The 22099-nt window shown below is 48.2% G+C and overlaps 2 protein-coding genes across 3 annotated transcripts in view; one reads left to right on the top strand and one right to left on the bottom strand.

Moving 5' to 3' along the window:
* Window positions 1–18303, top strand: part of FPR1 (formyl peptide receptor 1) — a 102511-nt gene extending 84208 nt beyond the window's left edge. Inside the window, exons 1-2 of one of the 2 annotated variants that reach the window (XM_058674579.1) lie at window positions 12446–12524; window positions 16959–18303. In XM_058674579.1, coding sequence (XP_058530562.1) covers window positions 16970–18019 — 1050 coding nt within the window. In that variant the 5' untranslated portion in view covers window positions 12446–12524; window positions 16959–16969 and the 3' untranslated portion in view covers window positions 18020–18303. Of the gene's footprint in view, window positions 1–12445; window positions 12525–16958 lie in introns of those variants that run through there. The other variant, XM_058674580.1, reaches the window with a different exon arrangement.
* FPR2 (formyl peptide receptor 2) lies at window positions 191–7489 on the bottom strand. Its single transcript, XM_004597128.2, has 2 exons — window positions 7266–7489; window positions 191–1588 (listed from the first exon to the last, which is right to left on the bottom strand). Exon 2 carries the CDS (start codon window positions 1575–1577, stop codon window positions 522–524), a length of 1056 nt encoding a protein of 351 aa, XP_004597185.2. The 5' UTR covers window positions 1578–1588; window positions 7266–7489; the 3' UTR covers window positions 191–521.
* Window positions 18304–22099: the final 3796 nt, after the last annotated feature.

The following is a 22099-nucleotide window of genomic DNA, read 5'->3' as shown; positions in this document are numbered from 1 at the left end:
AATATAATGTATGATGATGTAAATAAAATGATGTAATTTTTAATAAGTACACTTGACAAAATCCAACATCCAATTGTGAATTTTTTTTTAAAGATCACTCTTACAGGAAAAAAAATAAACTAGGAATAAGGGAAAATATACAGTCTAATTTTAAAAAAAAAAGTATTTCCACAAGATCTTATACAGTTTCCTTAATGGTGATAATAAAACAATAAAGCTTTTTCCTCAGTCTGTCTTCATCTAAGTCTTAGAAATCCCATTACGTGTTCAAGTGTTCTTACACTCTTTTCCCATGTCCGCTTAGCCCAGGATCCAGCCGGAGCTCTCAAACCCAAAAGTGACAGCCACGGTCTGTCTACAGCACCATCGCCTGTAGGATCAACAAATCAGGGGGTGCAGAAGCAATCCCTGAGGCACTCGTAGTCCGCCGAGCGGCCCCAGACAAGGCAAGGCAAGATGCGGCTGGAACTCGGGCCAGGGTCCAGTGAGGCACAGTTCCAAGGTGTCCCTGAGCCCCTTCCTCACATCCTCCGTAACTCGGTCTCCGGACAGGGGGAAGCCAAGTTGGCAGATGTGTCACTGGTCGGGTTGGGGTCCTCACTCAGGGCCCTCTCCAGACTGGCAGGCAGGGAGTGGAGGAGTCTCTCCCGGAAGTCCTGGCCCACGAAGACGTAGAGCATGGGGTTGAGGCAGCTGTTGAAGAAGGCCAGCGAGCTTGTTGGGTTCACCAGGACATCGAGGATTTTGTGCTTGCCAAGAAACAGCATCTCTTTCAGCCAGACTGTGCTTAGAAGGGCAACCAACTGAAAGGGGAACCAACAGACAAAGAAGGAAGCCACAACAGCAGTGAGGACACGTAAAGGCCGGCTGGAAGTTATCATGCCTTTCCTGCGCATCTTGGCAGCGATGAGTCCGTAGCAGATAGCCACGATGGACATGGGCATACTGAAGCCCACAACGAACCGGATGATACCTCTGACCGTCAACATGGTCATGGCCACTGCCACCCGTTTCTCGACGGTGTCACCCCAGGATTCAAAGCTGAAAGTACAGTACGTGTTCCCTTTATTATCCTCTGCCGTCGTCAGGAAGATGAAAATGGGCAGGGTCAGAACCAGGGCAAGAATCCAAGGTAGTACGATCACCCTCCTGACGAGGCTGACCGAGCGGTGGTTCTGGGCCCAGATCGGATGCAGGATGCAGATGCAGCGGTCCAGAGCAATGAACGCTATCAGGAACACGCTCCCAAACAAGTTGATGTCCACCACGATGTGAATCAGCTTGCACAGGAACAAGCCAAAAGGCCACTTTTCTCTCATAGCTATGGAGACCATAAGGAACGGTAGGGTGGCCGTGAAGGAAAAGTCGGCTACGGCCAGGTTCAGGTAGCAGATGGTGGTGACCGTGTGCGTCATCCGGAACCCGGTTACCCAGATCACAAGCCCATTGCCCAGGACACCCAAGACAAAGGTGACCCCAAGAATAAGCAATGAGAGGATCCACAGAGCTCTATGACCAGCAGATTCATAAGTCATTACTTCAGATCCATTCAGAAGGTGCGAGATGTTGGCTTCCATCTTGACCGCACCTGAAACATTTAAACATTCATTGGCTGTGGAACCATATTAGAGAATCTCTACTCATGGACCCAACCGCTGACCTCTGTGGCGAGCGATGTTGTAAAGTTGGACGTCACTTCCGTGTGCTTTTGGGAAGAATAGCTCTGCACGTGCTTATAGTTATTGAAGTACGTGCCACCTGTCCAGTTGATTACCAAGAGAATTATAAAGTTCCTTCCACTAGCACAAATACCAAACCGAGGGTGTAGAGACAGCGGGAGCTTGATCACAGGAGATTAGACATAGCATAGGCTCAAGTTCATTTCAACCATGACTCATTGCAAAGTTCCTGGCGATCTGCAATGTTTATTCGGTGTCAGGTTCTCCCAGCCTCCTAGTTAACAATTTTAACCAACTGTGAGGAGGCTTGACCTATGGCGTGGTGGGTATTTTATCCAAAGTGTTAGGGTTTGGCTTGAGTTTGTTGAAGTGATTGTTAGACCCTGTGGATTCTATGCTACAGGAGGTCAGTGCAGGAGGACCAATGTCTGCTTTCAAGCCAATGCTTTTCCTTGTCCCTGCTTGATACAGAGCTCTTCTCTTGAAGGGAAAGCTTGTCACTGTGTAGGTTTAGTGTTCTACGGGATAAAAAGTAGGAGTGTCAGAAAATGTATTAATATTTATGGGATAGTAGTGAGGGAAGACCTCAGTCCAATGGCCTAATCCCCAAGCAGTTGTTCTGCTACACCAGGTATGGCAGATGTTGCTGGCTGTCCACCAAACGTCTGTCCACCCATTCTTGTATGTGAACCAAGTCACAATTGCTAGTTCATTGCTTCCCTTGGGGAAGATGTCTCTTTCTCCATCTTTGGGGATGAATCTTGATTGGTCTAACCAATGTTTGGAATCCCTTTGAGAGAAGGACAAATAACTAAATTCTGGATGCCAATACTATGGGAAGATATTTTGGGGGAGCTTCTGGGAAGTATTTCCTTGGTTTTAAAGAAAGGATTTTTAGAACTGCAGTCACGCCTTCTTTGAAGCAGGTCACACCTGTCGCTGTTGCTTCCAGTTCAACTCGGACGTCTCTGTAACCCCCACGTCTCTGCCACTTGAGCAAGTTTCCTTTTACTACACTCTGTCGCCTATTGCTGAAATATCCAGGATGTCTGTTAAAATGCACATTCACGAGCCCCACCCTTGAATATTTCAGAGTTACAGCAAGGGTGATTTTTCTCTGCAGCTGTAAGAATTTGAGCATCATCTTAAACTGCGCTGTTCTCTCCCTTTAAAGGAAATGCAATCCCCAGGCACTTGTCCACATCTAATACTCATTTTATGAGACAGTCCTCATCATTATCCTTTTGCCAGGGAAAACGGTGACCCAGGAGTTTTGTCAGTCTCTTCAATGTCCCTTCCACTTGACTGACCCCAAAGCCACTGCCTCTGTTGCTCTCAAGTGTTCCTTTGCAGACTGTCCCCCAGGTTGTCTGGGTGCGGCCATATCCTAGGATGATGATCTTACACCCTCCTTCCCCCACTTCCTCCTTCTCTTATGGACCTCACCTATCACTTTCTTTTTTTTAATTTCTTTTTATTACAAAGTCAGATATACAGAGAGGAGGAGAGACAGAGAGGAAGAGCTTCCGTCCAATGATTCACTCCTTAAGTAACCGCAATGGCCGATGCTCTGCTGATCCGAAGCCAGGAGCCAGGAACTTCCTACAGGTCTCCCACACAGGTGCAGGATCCCAAGGCTTTGGGCCGTCCTCGACTGCTTTCCCAGGCCACAAGCAGGGAGCTGGATGGGAAGTGGGGCTGCCGGGATTAGAACCAGCGCCCATATGGGATCCCAGCGCGTTCAAGGCAAGGACTTTAGCCACTAGGCCACGCGCCGAGCCCACCCAGCATTTTCAATGAGATCTTCCTGAGACATTGCTTAATATCATGCAGACTTTCTCAATACTGGCACTGTTAACATCTATGGCTGGAAAATCCCTGATTGTGGGCAACTGTCCTACATGATGTAACATGTTCAGCAGTGTCCTCGTTGTCTGTCCACTAGATGCCAGTTACGATAACCAGAACTGGCACATGTCGTCAGGTCGTCAATGACGTGCCCTGGAAGGCTGACTCACTCCCCACGTTGAGATCCCCTGTTGTATAGAGTACTGAACTATAGAGTCAGATAGAGCTATGTTCTCATCTCATCCCCGACACCTTCCTGATATGAATTCTTGCCCAATGGCATCTCTTTAAAATATTTATTTGGAGGACAGAGCATGAAAGAGAGAGCAATCTTCCCTTTGTTGGTCTACTCCCCAAATCACCGTAGCAGCCAGTTTGAAGCTAGAAGCCAAGAACACTGGATTGCAGCAACCCAAGCACTTTGGCCATCTTCTGCTACCCTCACAGCACGTTAGTAGTGAACTGGACTGGAAGCAGAGTAACTAGAAATGTCCATCCTGCTCTTCAACATGAGGCATTGGTGTTGCAAGCAGTGGCTTCATCCTTTGCACCACAGTGCTGGCCCCAATGACGTCTCTTTGAATCTCAGCTTCCTCTTCTACAGAACAGAGGCAGTGTGAAAACTGACTTGCAGGTAAGGATTACATGAGAATAGAGAAGGAAACCTTCCAGGCTGGACCACAAGCGTCTAACAGATGTGGACTCCTGGTCTTGTCCACGCTTGGCCATGTGTGTGGAGTATCAGGACCAGTGCTACCGCTCATGAACTATTATGCACAAGCACACAGCTCCTCTCACGGATGCTTGTTAATTGCAGGTATCAATGTGTGTAAAGCACAGGGAATACTTTGAGATGCTGTCAATATCAAATAGTGTTAACTACAACTAGCATAACCGTTTCCTAGAAGAGGAAGCTAAGACTTACGCTAGCTACACTCATTGTTTAAATCCCCCAGCTGGGAAGAAGCAGAGCTCGAATCCCAGCTCTGCCTGACTGAGGCCCCAGGACGTGTGCTTCCTCAAGAATTAGGAACTCTCCCCCAAGCCTTGCTTCCTCAACATTCCTGGGTTTTCCACCTGCCCACTAAGTATCTTCCCACATTCCTACCTCTGAGTAGCACACAAGAACCTCTAAAGCATGGATGTTTAGCTGTTCATTCATAAAGTGAGGACAATGACAGAGACATGACAGGCAGGGACAGGCCAACAGGTGAAGCATCAGGTCACCCTGGCTGCACGGTTAGGGACAGGACCTCTGCACCACAGATGCCACTACTGGGTGAATCCTGCTGTGTACCAGCCTCTGTACATTTTGTCCTCTCAACATTCTCGCCATCATCATTGTGTGACACAAGAGGAAACCATGGCTCACCAGATGGAAATGATGTCACAATTATTTAAGGGCACAGTTGAGTTTGTGACCACAGGTTTGACATGGAAATCAGCAGTTCCTTCTTCATTTTGCTTCTCTGGCACATTCAGCTTTCTCATCCTCACAGCCATGATTTCTGCCCTAGCTTGTCCTCCAACAATCTAACTTTCTTTCCTATGGCAGTGCCCTTAGCTGGCACTGTACTGAGAACATGGCAATAAGGAACCATGAGGTTTTTAGCTTTTCCCTTCATAATCCCTCCAGCCCACCTGTGAACAAAGCATCCATGCTTGTTCCAAAGATTCCCTTCCCAGGTTTTCTCCAGATGTGCCCCTCACCCTCCCAAGAAGTTTCCCCCTATAGTTTATAAATTTCGTGTAATCAGAGAATCCTCCTTTTTATATAAACATGGCCATCTGCCTGCATGGAAAAAGAATCTATTGTTGACATTTTTCGACACTTTTCCGACTTCAGCCCTTTATCTCTTCAGAGCCTTTGTTGGAGTATTCACATCCAAACACCATCGAGGAGAATCTCCAATTGCTCTCTGTACTTCCTCGGCTCACATCTTTTGCACTCATGCCAGGTGGCCCCAGCACACGACCACCCAAACTCTCCCCAAGGATGCTGAGAAGTCTTTGCTGTCAACACCAATGGCCTCTTTTCAGTTCTCAGTGTGACGTCATGGTGACATAGAACCCATTAGATCTCTTATTACTTCTTTTAAAAAATTATTTTTTAGATTTGAGATTTATTTATTTGAAAGATAAAGGTATCTTCCATCTGTTGGCTTACTCTCTAGATGACCACAATTTGATCAGGGTTGGCCCAGGTCGAAGCCAGGAGCCTGGAGCTCTATCCAGGTTTCCTATGTGAGTGACCAAGGTCCAGGTACTCAGGCCATCATCTTTTGGCCTCCTTGACATCTAAGGAGGGAGCTAGACCAGAAACAGAACAACTGGATGTTGAACTGGCACACACATATGGGATGCTGTGTCACAGACCGTGGCTAAAGGGACTATGCAACTACACAGACCCCTTTTTTTCCTTCTCAAAACACATTTTGTTTATTCTGCAAAATATAAGCTATATGTAACACATTCTTGGTTAGAGTTCAGTTGGTAACCCTCTCTTTAGTCCATAGCCTTTTTCTTCCTGTAAATTTGAATCTAAATTTTGGGATGGACTGTGGCTTGCACCTGTTCCACCGACCCAACCTCTGTCTCTAGACCTTGTACGGTGTTATCACACTACATCAGGGCTGAATTATAACTTACAATCTAATCTTTTGCCTCGGCCACTCCCCAGGACCAGGGCCTGACTGAATCGATTCACTTCTTAACATCTCACTCGGGGAATTCCTAACATTGCCCAAGCTGATTCTTGATTGGCTCATCCTGCCAAACCTACCATGCTGTCAACATTCAGGAACAACTTAGAATGTCAACAGCACCAAATCTAGAACTTACCTTTGACCTCCATTTTGTCCATTATCATTCAAATCCAATCCAAGCCTTTATCAGTCCTAATGACAGAATATGCTGGACACGCAGCCAGAATCATCCCCCTCATCACCACGCCCCGGGCCAGTGTATTTACACTAACCTCGCAAATAACTTTTGCTTACACCTGCTGTATCCTATGATTTGTTCTCCTGAGAGAAGACAAAGGACAAAGAACAAACACCCTCCGTGGACTTCCGTCTTCCTAACTTACACTTACCAAGCACCCATGGGTCTGCCTTGTTGATTCTCCCACTCCCGTCTTTCATAATCCTTTGAGAAGTCCAGCTTGACCCACCGTGCAAAGCAGTTGCCCCTGGCAAGTCTGTATCATCAGTTTACTTTCCTTTTTATGCCTTTTTTATTCATGCATTTGTGGCCTAAGCACCCTCCCTACTGGGGTGTAAGTTTCAACAAGACTACCACCTTTTTTTTCAGTGCTATACCTCTGGAGTTAACACTCTTCAATACAGATGTCATGCAAAGTTTAAATATGAGCCACATAAAGATTTTTCAACTAGCCATGCTTAAAATTTTCTTTGAATCCAGGGGAAACCAATTTTATTGAACTCAGCATATATAAAAAAAAAAACAGTACCATTGGAACCTTTAACCAAAATGAAAATCAGTAATGAGATAGTTGAACTCTTTTTTCTACTAAGGCTTCAAGTACATTAAATACATTTTATACAACAGCACACTTCAGCCCACACTGGAAACACAGCAAGAACTCAGAGCCACACAAGACAAGCAGGTGCCACACGGACAGCATGCTTCAGATTATAGGAGTTGCTTGTTACATAACAAACCTTCAAAAAAATTATTTTTAAATGATCAGACTCCCCTCCTCCCATCACAACTTACCACAGGCTGAAATTCTCTTCCTGTGCTGGTTTCTGGCTTCCTGCGGAGCTACTGGGCCTCTGAGAACTGCTGCAGAAGCTTCAGGGAGGCACAGCGGGAGGGGCAGTGGAGCTGGGAGGGGCAGCCGTGTTGGAACCAATCATTGCACGGAAGCTTGGGAGTTCTTGCAATATCTGAGAGGCCCCAAGAATACATTGGGAGCAGGCTCCTCTTAGGACGTACCTGAATGTCCCTCACCTCACAAGCCTCTGGGGTGCCGGGGGTCCTGTCCTTTGACAGTTAAGGGTCATGTGGTCCTCCACCCTTTCTTCTTCAGAAAAAGAAACAGTGATCGGTGTAAGAAGTAGAGGCAGGCCATGGAAGACAGAGATGATGTGTAAGCAAAATCTTGTTTCTCTACTTACAACACAATACTTCTGGCACCAAACACGAACTTCTCTCTCCCCACACCAAGCAATTTTTCAGTTCTCTACAAGTAACCACCTGGGTAACCTACAATTGATTCAGCTCCTACCCCGTTTAGATTTAGGGGCAGAGCGACTAGACCACACCTCTTCATGGGAAGAGTATCAAGGAATTTGTGCCCCTTCTCTTTATAACCACATCACCAAGGTAACTGGGCAGGCTAACTGGTCATCCATGAGAGAAGCAGAGTGTATAGAGACTTCAGAATACAACGCCACAGACTGAACGGATCATATAATAGAAAATGCGTTTGCCCACAGTTCTGCAGTTTGGAAGTTCAAGGTCAGGGTGTCAACAGTGTTGACAGCTTCTTAGGTCTCTCTCTTTGGTCACCTATGAAGGTGACTACCTTCTCTCAACATGTCCTCACATGGTCTTCTTCCTTTTCGCGTCCTTCCCCTATTTTTCAAAGATTTTCAGTGCCATGAAATATTCGTACAGGACTTTGACCTAGTATCCTATTGTAATAAGGACATGATATTGGATCAAATCCACACTGATCACTGCATTTAAAAAATTTCTTGGAGTCGTTGTTGTTGTTGAGGCTGTTGTTCTAAGTCATGCCAGTTGTTTACATTGTCTCATGGCTTCTCAATTATGGAAGTGTATAATGATGGAGTACTGGGGTCTACCTTATCCAAATGTGGGGGTATAACTCAACTTGCATCCCTGCTTCCAGACGAAAGATGAAACTGTTGGACGTGTGTAGGCGATGTACCAGCGAAGCTGGGGTACACTTAAAAAGGAGACTGATGGAATTGTGACTCCTTATGGAAACTATACCACTGTAGTAAAATGGGGAAAATCTGTTGAGGGGTGGGAGTTTGGGAGGAAATTCCAGTCTATATGAAACTGTACCACATAACTCAAAAATTCAAAGTAAAATATTAAAAACTCTATTGAAAAAATGGACTGATAGAGAGGCAGAATCAGAGCTTCCACCTGCTGTTTCACCCCAAATTGCTGCAACAGCCAGGTCTGTGCTGGTCTGAAACCAGGAGTCGAGAACTCCATCTGGTCCCCCTCAGGACCTTATCTGCTATGCTCTCAGGCACATCGGCAAGGAGATGAGCAGGGAGCAGGACAGCTGCACCTGGTGCCAGCATCGTGGGCGGCAGCTCAACTCCCTGGGTCACTTCATTTTAATTTCGTCGCCTCTTTGAATGTCTCCTGAGGTGCTGGGCTGAGTAGGGGGTCATCATCTAGTCCACCCCAGCAGGTTGATGAGAGAAGATGGTGAGATGGAGATGAATGAATGAGCAGGTGAACCCAGAAAGATGTGTCTGAACTTCCAGAGCAAGATCTGACCTGGAGATGGAGATCAGAAGACCATTAGTGGAGATAGGTTTGAATATTAATCACCGCCAAGTTCACCCAGACAGATAAACTCTGAGACACAATGTTGACTCCTGATGACTAGAATGTAGGTTATATGAGGGAACTCCAAAAGAGCGTCTGTGGGGCATCCTCTAGTCCCAGGACCAGGACTGTTGGCATTCCAAGAAACAGCATCAGCTGGACTCTGCCAGCAGGTTCTGAGAAAGGGTCCATCCATACCACCCAGCCCTAGAGAACTGGCACGTGAATGTGCCAAGTCCTGGCATCCCTCACAAGGGGACATCCACCTTTTGTCACCCTCAGCACCAAGCACTAGGCCTTGATGACCACAGACACTGGAGAGGTTGACATGAAGCTCTCTGAACAAAGCTGCACACCCAGGAAGCCCAAATCCATCATCTCAAAGCCACATTTCTACCTATACGCACTGCAGCCGACTAGACCTCTGTGCCACCCGCACAACTCATGTTAAAACAAAAAGTCACGCAGAGGCTAAAGTCCTGGGCTTACCTAGAACCAAAGACAAAGCAACAAGTCAATCGTACCCTGCATTCCAGCTAACCTAGCAGTTGCCCTACTCCCTGGATCTCCCTCACTTATTACACAGGAACCTATGCTATGTTCTTAAAAAGAAAAAAAAAAAGGCCTGTAGATATTTTTCTTCCCAATTCACAGCTCAAGTGACTAAGACCGGGTATAGTTAACTGGAGCCCAAGTTCAGCTCGCTGCTTGTTTTTGTCACAAGGCAAGAATGGTTTTACTATATTTTTTTAAATACTTACTTACTTTTATCTGAAAGCTTTACAGAAAGAGAAGGCGAGAAAGAGATCTTCCATCTGTTGGTCCACTCCCCAAATGGGTGCAACAGCCAGAGACGGCTCAGTCCAAAGCCAGGAGCTTTTTCTGAGTTTCTCACATGAGTGCTCGAGAACTTGAACCATCCTCCATTGCTTTTCCAGGTACATTATCAAGGAGCTGGACTGGCAGTACAACTGCCAGGACATGAACCAGTGCCCATATGGATGCCAGTGCTTAATGGTGGAAGATTAGCCTGTCGAGGCACGGCCCTACTCCTTTTTTTAAATCAAGTTTTATTGGCATGTAGTCATGCTCACCATTTACCTGCCATCCAAGGCCCTAGTGGGGCTCTCCCAGCAGAGCTGCATAGTTGTGCCTGAGACACAACTACGAACGGCCTGTACCATGTGGAATAATCACCTTCTAGCCCTTTACAAAAAGGTTCTCTGACCCTTAGGCGAAATGACTTGCCCATCTCCAAGCAAGTGATAGTGGACCTGAGACTCAAGCCCAGGCTGGGCTTCTTGGGTCAGATACTTCTGCTACTGCAGGTGTCAGAAACAGTTGTTGCACGGCCATGGTCAGGGATTCCCCCAGCCCAGGCCAGTCCCGTGCCACTTCCCTCTTGGCCTTACCCAGATTAGGCAATATGGTCACACCAGGAATGTAAGTGCTGGGTCCTTCCTCTTCTTCGCTTTAGTCACTTGGGGCTACACACAATTGCCTCTGTCCACTTGGGCAACCTGCTGAGTGAGGGCCCATTCGACAGGGAGGACCAAACCTCCTTGGGCTTTAGTAAAAGATGATAATGGGAGATGTGGGGGGGCATGCCAAGGGGAAAAGCTAGACCAAAGAGTTAAACTCTTTTCAGCTGCGTCCTCGCCATGGGTGTCCCCATCCCCCGTCCTTGTTTTCTTGGTGTGCAATGGTGGCCTCTGCCTCCCTCTTCATTTTCATCCCCACACTCAATTTCAGTTTTCTTGCCACTCTCAGACACCTTCACACTCGTTGCCCTTTTCATGTTGAGTAACGTTGGAAATATAGCTTTTATGCAGGACTCCAAACAAACTCCTCTAAGGACACAGCAGAAAGTGTCCCATTTATGATTTAAAATATTCAGTAATTCCCCATCCCATTGCTGTCTCCCGGCTGGAGGTGCTTTCTTGTGAAGTCAACAGCTATGGCAGTTCTTTTGTGACCAGCAGGAGGGAATTCCCAGCAAGAAAAGCACCATATTGTGGATGATAACATGTAAGAATCAAGATAAACAGAGGTCTCAATGACCTTATTTGTCTAGAAATCATCTAGCTGAGATTGAGTGCCCATAACCCCAAGCTCTGGAATCCAAAATCCTCCAAAATATGGAGATTTTTGAAAGCCAACAGGAAGCCACAAGTGAAAAATTCCATATCATGAAGATGTTGCATAAAATTTTGCTCAGGGCATAGCTGTCAGGTACGTGGAAAGGGTGATCCTGTCCCCAAGATCATTACATATATACAAAGAGCCCACGATCTGACAAAACCCACAATCTGAGATACTTCTAATCTCAGGGCGTTCGGGTCATCTGTACTGTTCACCTCCAAAATTCTTCTTATTTATTTATTTATTGGAAAGGCAGGTATACAGAGAGAAGAAGACACAGAGAGAAAGCTCTTCCGTCCACTGGTTAACTCCCCAAGTGGCTGCAACAGTTGGTGCTGAGCTGATCTGAAGCCAGGAGTTTTTTCTGGGTCTCCCATGTGGGTCCCAAGGCCCTGGCCCATCCTCTACTGCTTTCCCAGGCCACAAGCAGGGAATTGAATGGGAAGTGGAGCTGCCGGGATTAGAACTGGCGCCCATAAGGGTTTCCAGCACAGTCAAGGTGAAGATTTAGCCACTAAGCTATCGTGCTGGGTCCCCTCCAAAATTCTTGTAAAATAAATTATAAATATTGGCTTTGGTTTCCTCTGTTGTTATACTTTTAAGTTACTTATCATTGAAAGTGCGCTGAAACTGCAGGAATATTGCTTTTGGAATTATTGTTCTTACTTCTGGGACAGTATTGATCCTCCTGTCTTTGTTCAAATACTCTGATCCTCCTGGGTAACACCTAATTGCAAAGAGAATGCCATTTCTTTGAGCCAGAAAGCTACAAATGCAAGCAGAGGACCATGGGAATGGGTGGGTGGAAAAGACTTTGTCTTGTCCGACTGTCTCACCTTCTCCGGTGGTCTTATCTGACTGTGTCTTTCTGGTTCCTGCTTCTTACTTCCTCCTCTGTCTTTCACTGCTCACTGACTCCGTCTCAGTGCCTGCTCCTTTCTCTATCTTCATTCTTGGAAGGAGAAGGAGCCTGGACTCGGACATTCCTTGGACTTTGAGCTTGACAGGGCCAAATCTCTGCGTCCCATAGAAGCCTCGGGCTGAGGAAAATCAGGTCCAACCCACGCTTCCAGTGCTATGAAGATGGGCACCGTATTGTGCATTACTGGGGGCACTGTGAGTCACCAGGAACCCTAATTTCTTGTTTCCTGTTGCTCAACGTTTTCAGTTCCTCTCTCCCTCCCATCCTTTGATGTGTCGTCTTTCCTGAGACTATTAGAACCCCAGTCACTCTCCCTAGGAGCCCAGGACTCGGAGCTACGCAGTGAGGACCACAGCTGGTGGAGTATCCAGGTGAGGCCCTGGTGCCTGGGTGCTGGGGAGTTTGACGAGGGTAGACTCTCGAGTACAACTGACTATTTGGAGTGAAATGTAGGAGGCCAAGAGCCAAATACAGAAAACATTGAAACTCTTTCAGGATGTATTTCTGCAGAGGAGAGTTAAGGAAGTGTCTGGATGTGGAATCAAAAGGAGGATGTGGAATGAAAAAGATGTTCAGATAAGAGACCGAGGAGCCTGTCAGGTGCTTCTGAGAACGGTGGGAGAAGATTGGTGCCACGAGAGAGGGGAGACGTGTGAAGGAAGGAATGGCCGATGAATGAGAGTGGGATCTGGAGGACAGCTGGAGATGAGAGAAGAGCAGTTCAGGAGGACACAGAGGGCGCGAGGTGCGTGGCAAGCAGAGCAGTTGTGAGTGGGGACAGGAGAGGAGGCTATCCCTGGAAGAAATCGAGCGTGGTAGGGAAAGAGGAGTCTCCACATGAGGAGCCTGGCGCTGGGTGTTACACAGACACCATCAGCAGAATTTAGCCGTGCCTGCTGCGGCTCTGAATAAGCCACTTATGCAATTTTATTTTTAAATTTTTTATTTATTTCATTATGAGCGAGAGGTGATGTGAGAGCACACCCTCTCGGATGGATCCTTCTTCCTCAAATGTCTCCGTCAGCTGTGGCTGGCCTGGTTTGCCAGGAACTCAGTCCAGATCGTCCACATGGGTGGCCAAGCCGCCAGCTGCCGCCTCCCACTGTCTGCACTGGCAGGTAGTTGGAGACATGACTGCAGCCAGGACTTGAACCCAGGCCCCGTGGTCTGCGGTGTGGGCGTCTTAACAACTGGGTTAAATGCCTGCCGCCCATGTACAATTTGTCCTGAGGCAATTTTTTTTAAACAAGAAAAAAGGTCAAATTAATTTTACTCTAATATTTTATTTGAACTTGACTAGGCCAATTATTATTTCAACATGCAGACCTCATAAAAAGTATGAATGAGATATTTCACATTTCTTTCTTGATACGAACCCTTGGAAATCTGTTGGAAATTTGACTCTTTTCAAATGCTCTAAGTCTGCAATAAGCAAAATAAACACCCCTAACTGTTAGATAATGACCGCGGACCACCCACTGGTGGGATGATATCAGCAAGTTGTCCAAAGTTGTAAGGGAAACTTTATTGGAAAATCCGCTCCTGGCCCCCCTTCGCGCAGTGCAGAGGGAAGAGAAAGAAAGCAAAAAGGGTGGCTGAGCTATGTAGGGGGGAGTTTATACCCCTCTAGACACGTGGGCGGCAAAGGGGCTGTCTGTGCCCTAATTAGGTGAGGAATGTCCCTTCAGTTGTCATTGGTCTGCTGGAATCCCACCAGGCCGGTGCTGTAACTGGCTCCTGTGCACCAGTCACTAACTTGGTCTGTAAGGTGTCCACTGATTTCCTCCTCAGAAGAGACTTTTTTTTTTTCTTTTTAAAGATTTATTTACTTGTGTTGGAAAGGCAGATACACAGGGAGGAGAAGAGACAGAGAGGAAAATCTTCCGTCAGATGGTTCACTCCCTAAGCGGCTGCAACAGCTGGAACTGAGCCAATCTGAAGCCAGGAGCCAGGAGCTTCATCCAGGTCTCCCACGCAGGTGCAGGGTCCCAAGGCTTTGGGCCGTCCTCGACTGCTTTCCCAGGCCACAAGCAGGGAGCTGGATGGGAAGTAGGGCCACCGGGATTAGAACTGGCGACCATATGGGATTCCCGGCAAGTTCAAGGTGAGGTCTTTAGCTGTTACCCTATTGTGCCGGGCCCGAGACTTTTCAGGAAGCTGGCTGCAAATTTAGAAGCAAACACACACACACACACACACACACACACACACACTCTTGGCAAGGACTGGCATGGACTTTATCAGATCTGAGCAGCTGTTTCTGTCACACCCACCTTCACCCCAGAGAATGCCATCACCCCCATCCCACGCACCTGGACAGGACCATCCCAGGCCCACGTGTGCGACAGGGTCTCCTCTTCTGACTTCCTCTAGCACAGATCACGTCCCCATGACCCTGAGATCCAGGGTCGCCGTGCACGGATGGGTCTGAGCCGGCTCTGCTTGCCTGTCGGACAGGAGTGGAAGCAGGCCTTCGTGGCCCACGTGAGGGAGGGGCGGAGCGTGAGCTTGCTTGCAGGTTCTGCAGAACATATCCGTGAGTGCCTGTCCAGCTCCGGGTCGCCGAAGCTGCCTCTCCCCATTTTTCTTGTGCCCACCTACCATTTTTAAATGGAAACTCTGGTAAAATAACATGTAACACAAAGTTGGCCACTTTAACTATTTTAAAAAAATGTTTTAGCCTTAACTTTACTATTTCGGGGGAAAAAAAAAGTCTTTTTTTTTTTTTTTTTTTTTGATGATCTTTACACAGTTACTTAGGGTGCGAAGGGTCAAGGGCTACAGGAGACTGGGTAAGACCATTGTTTCCACATTCTCTTTTTTCCTTCCTGTATCTGGGGGAAGGGGAAGATGAAGGGAGAAGCCACACCCACCTCCCAACTGCCCCAGGGTCCCCGATGGGGGGCATGCTCCCAGGGCACTGCTCCAGTGGTTTCAATAGTTCCACAGTTCTGAATCGCTGGCAGTCCCACCTTTCCAAGCATCATGAACGCTCTTCAGAGTCCACTGGCTGACACAGTCCACCTTAGAGTCTCCACTTGCCCAGATTTTCACTGCCAGCACTTGGCTGGGGCAGTTGATCAATTTGTTCTGTTGTCTGTCATGGTGTCAAGAGTCCTTGGCAGGCTCCAATGGAGTGCCATATCCTCCATGTGCACCTGGATATGCTGTCCACTGCTCCATCTGAGCCACTGAGGAGGCCCAGCTCTGACACATGCACTCCACGGTCAGACCACGGAACCTGCAATTCTATTCACGCTTGGAGTTCTGAGTCCAGCAGTTTAGTTGGGGGATCCCCAAAGAAATTTCGTCTGAGGTGATCCCATACCAGATTCTTGTGTGTGCTTGTGAGTGCAGGGTCAGGCACAGACCGTTGCCCCAATCAGCCTATGCATATGCTGGCAGTTGCAATTGCTGGGTCAGTTCTGCCTTCAACCCCGTCTTCTACACAAACCAATGGGTGTTGGAACCCAGCCCAATCCTACCCAGCCACACTCGGCCCTCGCACAAACCAGTGGGAACTGCACCCTAGCCGGAGTAACCCACAATAACCCCCACCAGGCCCGCCCCTGCCCTGGTTCCCATGCTTGCCAGTATGTACAGCAGACCAGTCCAGGCTGTACCTCACCCCATTCCACTTTAACCATTTTAATGTATGACTTGGTGGTGTTAGACACATTGGTCATGTTTTGTAGTTGTAACCACCGCGTGGTGCCAGAGCTTTGATCTCACCCCAGCACAGTCCCCACAGCCATTTCCCAGGGCATCCCTGCTCTTCCTTTCCCCAGGCCCTTGATAGCCACCAGTCTGTTTCTGTTCTGCATGCATTGGCCTGTTTGGGGGTATTTCATACAAATGAAATGTGTGTAGTCCTTTTCTGTTTGGCATAACATGTGCGTAGTTCATCTATGTACATGCTATGTATCGGTGCTGTGTTCCTTGTGAAATGTCAAGGGGTGGATAGACCACGCTTGGCAGGCCAGTTTATCTGTGATGGAACATTTGGGCTGTGTCTGCCTCTGACTGTCGTCAACATTTGCATACAATCGATCTTCGTTTGCATAGCTGTTTCACATACACTTTTGGCCCAATATTTTTTCGCTTAGAGGCAAGAAACTTGTATTTAATTTTTAAGTTTTATCTCATTGATTTGAAAGGCAGAATTACACACAGAGGGAGAGAGAGAGAGAGAGAGATTTAAATTCCACTGACTGACTCACTCCCCAAATGACACAATGATCAGGGTTGGGTCAGGCCAGAGCCAAGAGCCTGGAACTCCAACTGGGTCTTTCATATGAGCCATCTTCTGCTGTTTTCCTGGATTCATTATCAAGGATGCTGAACTGGAAGCAGAGCAACCAGGATTCAGGCTGGCACTCCTAGGGGATGCCGACAGCATCACAAGCAGCAGCTTCAGCTGTGGGCAACAGTGCCAGTCCCGGGAATCTTGTATCATTCAAGCAGGGCAACAGTGCCAGTCCCAGGAATCTTGTATCATTCAAGCAGGGCAACAGTGCCAGTCCCAGGAATCTTGTATCATTCAAGCAATTGGCCTAGTAGGTGACTTGCATGTTGAAAAGTGTAGGAATGTGTTGTAAGATTTTGCCCAACAGATGTGGTGGCAGCTGGCTGACTTACATCTGTGGGTAAGCATCAGGCATGGTGCCAAGGATGTCTTAGGTGGAAAGAGCTGGGAAGATGAGGGAGCTGAAAATGGGAAAGCTGCTGGGTGCAAAAGAATGGGGACATGGAGGAGTTGCCTGCAGGTTCACAGCTGAGAAATGACTACTGCTGACCTGTTCCAGGTGTGGACAAGATGGACGCCAATTCCTCACTTCCCATGAATCAGTCCGCAGCAGTTCAGGTCATACCTGCTGGCTATGTCGTCCTGAACATCTTCTCGTATCTGATACTTGGCGTCACCTTCGTCCTGGGTGTGCTGGGCAACGGGCTTGTGATCTGGGTGACTGGCTTCCGCATGACACACACGGTCACTACCATCTCTTACCTGAACCTGGCCCTAGCCGACTTCTCCTTCACCTCCACTCTACCGTTCTTCATTGTCACCAGGGCCATGGGGGGACACTGGCCATTTGGCTGGTTCCTGTGCAAGCTCATTTTCACGATAGTGGACATCAACCTGTTTGGGAGTGTCTTCCTGATCGCTCTCATCGCTCTCGACCGCTGTGTCTGTGTCCTGTTCCCAGTCTGGGCCCAGAACCATCGCAATGTAAGTCTGGCCAAGAGGGTGATCTTTGGACCCTGGATTTGCGCTCTGCTCCTCACCTTGCCGGTTATTATTCGTGTGACGACAACGACTCTTCCGATAGGAAAAACAGCCTGCGGTTTCGACTGGTCTCCCTGGACGAGAGACCCCGCAGAGAAGATGAAGGTAGCTGCTACCATGTTGCTCGTCAGAGGGATCATCCGCTTCATTATCGGTTTCGGCACACCCATGTCCGTTGTGGCCATCTGCTATGGGCTCATCGCCAGGAAGATTCGCAGACAGGGCACAGTGAAATCCAGCCGACCTTTGAGGGTACTCTCTTTTGTTGTAGCTTCCTTTGTCCTCTGCTGGTCCCCCTATCAGATCGCAGCCCTCATAGCCACAGTCAGAATCAGGGAGATCCTGCTAGGCATGGGCCAACAACTTAGAATTGCATTGGATGTGACAAGCTACCTGGCCTTCTTCAACAGCTGCCTCAACCCCATGCTGTATGTCTTCATGGGCCAGGACTACCGAGAGAGACTCCTCCGCTCCCTGCCTGCCAGTCTGGAGAGGGCCCTGAGTGAGGACTCGGCCCAGACTAGTGACACAGGAACCAGCTCGACAGCTCCCGCAGGGGCTGAGTTACAGGCCGTGTGAGAAGCGAGCAGACAGCTCTGGAGCTCCCCTTCCCTGCTTCATTCCAGCTGGAGCTACTGAACCACACACATGCCTTGCCCGTCTTAGTATTGCCCACTCACCACACGGAAATTTCTTTGTGCCCTGGATTTGGGAAGAAGAAATAGACTTAAAGCTACCACTGGTGCCTTTTGTCATTGCTGTGCTTGAGCAGGTGGGTAGAGAGGTCGTGTGTTCTAAATAGCCCAAAAGAGTCCTGAGTGACAGCCATTGCTCTGACATAAGTAATAACGTCCATCTTGCTGAAGACCCCAAACTACACGATCCCTCTAAAGAGAATGAAGTAGTAGGGGAAAGTATGAAAAATAAGGCTTCCATCTGGACAAGAAGCAGAAGAGGGTGGGGACTGGGTACAAACACAAAGCTTTCAAGATGCCAGCTGTAGCTCCTTAGACCCGTAAGCTAAGCGTAAGACTGCCTAAACCCCTTGTAGAACACATTCTGGGAAATCATCTCTGCTCTCCACAACATCTGTGTTCTGAGTGGAGTCGATGAACCCAGCACAGAACACAGGCATTTCCCTCAAGTTCCTTAGCAGGTTCTTTCACAAGGCTTTTCAATGTGGAGCCCAGTTTACAAAAGTTCAGTAGTGTGGAAATACAGACGAGTTGGCCGGAAATGTGCAAGTTTCCTTCTGGTTGGACTCAAGATGCCTTTATTCTTAAAAGCCTGCCCTCCCACCCACCCCCCATCTAAGTTTCTACTATTTATTTATTTATTTTACATTGCAGAGAAATTTACCTATCATGTTATGCACGCTTATCGTCTAAGTCTCTTTTCTTAACCAAAGCCAATGAACAAAGACACCATTTTCCTTAAGGTTTCTGGCGTCAAATCTTAATGGGATCATTACAAATAACACCCACAGCCATCACCATTATGTTATAAATAAGAAAGAGAGAAAACTGGCAGAAGGAAGGGACTAGAGGAACAGCCTAGGAGTGTCCAGTGTCAACAGAAAAGATCACACACTGATTTCATGCCAGATCACGGGCAGGCCACTGAGTTCTAACGGCTTAATGGGGGCCTTTCTATGCAGCCCCCAACAAGTAGCCAGGTAAGGCTGCCCCACTGACCTCCGAGCCTCTAGGGGGCACTGCCTGATCTTGGCCACCCACCCACATACGAAAGACTTCAATAAATGGTGCTTTGAACAGTTTCCTTCTGGAACTCTTGCGATTGTGTATCCAGTAACTTTCCAACTCACCCACCCCCCTGGAGCCAAGCTGAGCTCTTCCTGTTTTGACATGTGGAGAAATCGAGACCAGAGACAGGATATGTTAAGTTGGGACCCAGTGCTCTGAGGACACAGACCTCACCAACGACTATCCTTGCTTCTGATATCAACTGGAGGGCCTGAAACCAGATGGCCCTGGTTTCAACAATTTGTTAGAAAAAGCGAGAACAGAGCGCGTGAGCTGAATCAGGAGGAGATGTGAGAGGATGAGAGCTTAGACTGCAAGGTGCAGATAGCAGCCACCTCATGACATTCGGTTCCCCCAAGGCCAGGGTGCTCTCTCTGCAGCTAGTGTCCATTAACATCACCATGCGGTTCCAGGGAGCAGTTTTAACTCGAGGTTGGGCTTGAGTGGCTTCTGTAACTTGCAACCAAATTACTGATTCCAAAGATACCTACAAATGTAGCCAGAATGGACACAGACTGTGCGTGATGAAGGGATTGGAGAGGCTGTTACATCCCATGTAGCTCCCCGGGCACCTTCGGGTCTCACATGGGCTCACAAGGGAATAAATGAACATGTGGTACAAGAACAAGGGTAAATGGCAGTCCCCTTGTGCCCCTCAGTCCAGCAGTATTAAAGTTCCACCGTGAAGGTGCCGCCACGGAGCATCAATCCCTCTGACAGCACCTGAGCATCGAGCATTCAGGTGCTGGGGGGAGCGCTGTGGAGCCGTGGGATGCCTGCTTCGAGTCCCAGCTGCTCATTTCCAGCCCGTTCTCTGCTGATGTACCTGCAAAGGCAGATCACAGCACAAGGACTTGCGGCCCTGCCACTTACATGGGCGCTCCTGGCTTCCGCCCAGTCCAGCTCTGGCTGTTGCAGCCACTTGGGGAGATGAACCAGATGATGGAAAATCCCCCTCTCAATGTCTCTGTCTTTCAAATAAAAGAAATCCATTTTAAAAAAAGTAGACTACACTGTCAGACACCGTATCAGTCAAAATTTGCACTGCTTTAAGTGCCTGAGGCTGAGGTAATAGAAGAACAGATTTATGTTGTCACAAGGTTCTAGAAGTTCGGTCTGGTGGCCACCTGCTGTGGTGGCTTTCCTGCCAGCAGAGTCCTGTGTAGGCTGTCACATGGTGAGAGACGGGAGAGTAATTTGAACTTGTATGGCTGTCAATATATCCTCTGGTCTCTCCCTCTTCTTAGAAAGCAACCAGTGCCTTAATCACGGGTTCCACTGATGTCCTACCAGAATCCTGACAACTGTCCCATGGCTTTGCTCTCTTAACGTCACCAAGAGATGACATTTTCACCCTCTTCAAGAGCTCACCAGGGGGACTCAGTCCTAGCATCAGTGTTGGGGGACTGAATCCCAAAGCCGTAGCATCCATAGCAGACCCTCATTCGGTTGCCTGCAAAGAATGGACTTTTTTCATCATGAAAAACCCACATATTTGGTGTGAAAAGCAAAAGTGTTGTGAATGGCAGAGTGGGATTTTCCCTCAGTCCTCCGACTGATCATCACAAATCAGCGCCAAAGTTCTGACAGCCATAAACATGCAGAAGAAGGAAGCTCTGGGTCCTGGGGTCCCGGGGGGGGGGGGTGGTTCTAGCCCAGCGCCAATGGCTCTGACCCAGGGAGCCCTTCAGCTAGGCCTTCTGGCAAGTGGGAGGACCTCCCCAGTTTCTGTCACTCAAGTAGCCCAACTTCATTTCTGTCTCTTCTTGAGCAACTTTGGTCAGATGTATCTGAAGCTTGAGACATGCTCTCCGCCTGTCTGTAACTCCGAGAAACTTGGGGTGAGGATTGCACAGGAAGTGTGCTTGTATGAGGCGACAGGTCTACGGGGGGGCGGGGATACTCGGCGGCTCAGCTCCTGGTTCCCTAAGAGGTGGTGCTGGGGACCCAGGGTCCTGGGACATGTCTATCCCACTTCATCTGCTGGGCTCTCATATGAAAAAGGAGTACATGAAGAATCCCTCCCACGGGGTGGTGTGATGGCTCACCTGACCAGTCCTTTCCCTTCAAGTGCCAGAATCCCATATGGGCACTGGTTCATGTCCCAGCTGTTCCACGTCCCATCCAGCTCTCTGCTTGTGGAGAGAGGCTTGTGGGGGGAAACAGAGAGAGCGAGACCCACAGATGAAGGAGACAGAAGAGAGAACACACACAGGAATGGAGGGGGGAAAAGGAGAGAGAAAGAAGTGAACACTCTGGGTGCATGAGAATGATGAATTTTAGGCATTTTTCTGACTGAGGGATTTGGCAGAGAATACTTCTCAACCTCTGATCTCCCAGCCCCTTAACTCTACATACATCTGGAGACCCAGAGGGCAAGGACGGAGGCAGTGACAATTTTCAAGTTTCTTCCCCCGGGCTGGGGACAGCCTCAGGTCCCCAAACCTCTTGATTCCTAGAACTCTGGCTTAGTGGAGATGCCATGGCTCTCTCCCCTGTGCGTGTGGGGGGGAGTCGCCCTGGTGACGTGCCAAGATGGTTCCTACCAGCTCACAAAGGGGTAAGTATGGCAATGTCTACAACAAAATGAGTGACGCTAAAAAAGGCACAGATTTTTTTTTTTAATTCACCAGTTCACCACTATTTTGCTATATTTTAATGAGTCAAGTCCATCACGCAGCTTTCTCAGTTTAACTCTTAAATACCAACATCACGCTGGACTTGTGCGCATCGGTGGAAATCAGTTCTTACGGCCAGTGTGATATCGAGACACCATTGTTGGCAGCAATCAACCACGTCTAAAGAGGAACTGGATTTTTGCAAGACGCAGCAAGTCACCCCAAAGTTAGACCTGCATGGCGCACGCAGTCCAGGCTGTATGGTATCAGCTGTAAGC

Source organism: Ochotona princeps, chromosome 16, assembly GCF_030435755.1.
Source record: "Ochotona princeps isolate mOchPri1 chromosome 16, mOchPri1.hap1, whole genome shotgun sequence".
In the NCBI taxonomy this organism is placed as follows: domain Eukaryota; kingdom Metazoa; phylum Chordata; class Mammalia; order Lagomorpha; family Ochotonidae; genus Ochotona; species Ochotona princeps.
This window is presented reverse-complemented; position numbering and strand designations above follow the sequence as displayed.

What these genes read in the sequence shown, in the direction of transcription:
- FPR2 (XM_004597128.2), bottom strand. Translation starts at nt 1,577, where the DNA reads ATGGAAGCCAACATCTCGCACCTTCTGAATGGATCTGAAGTAATGACT.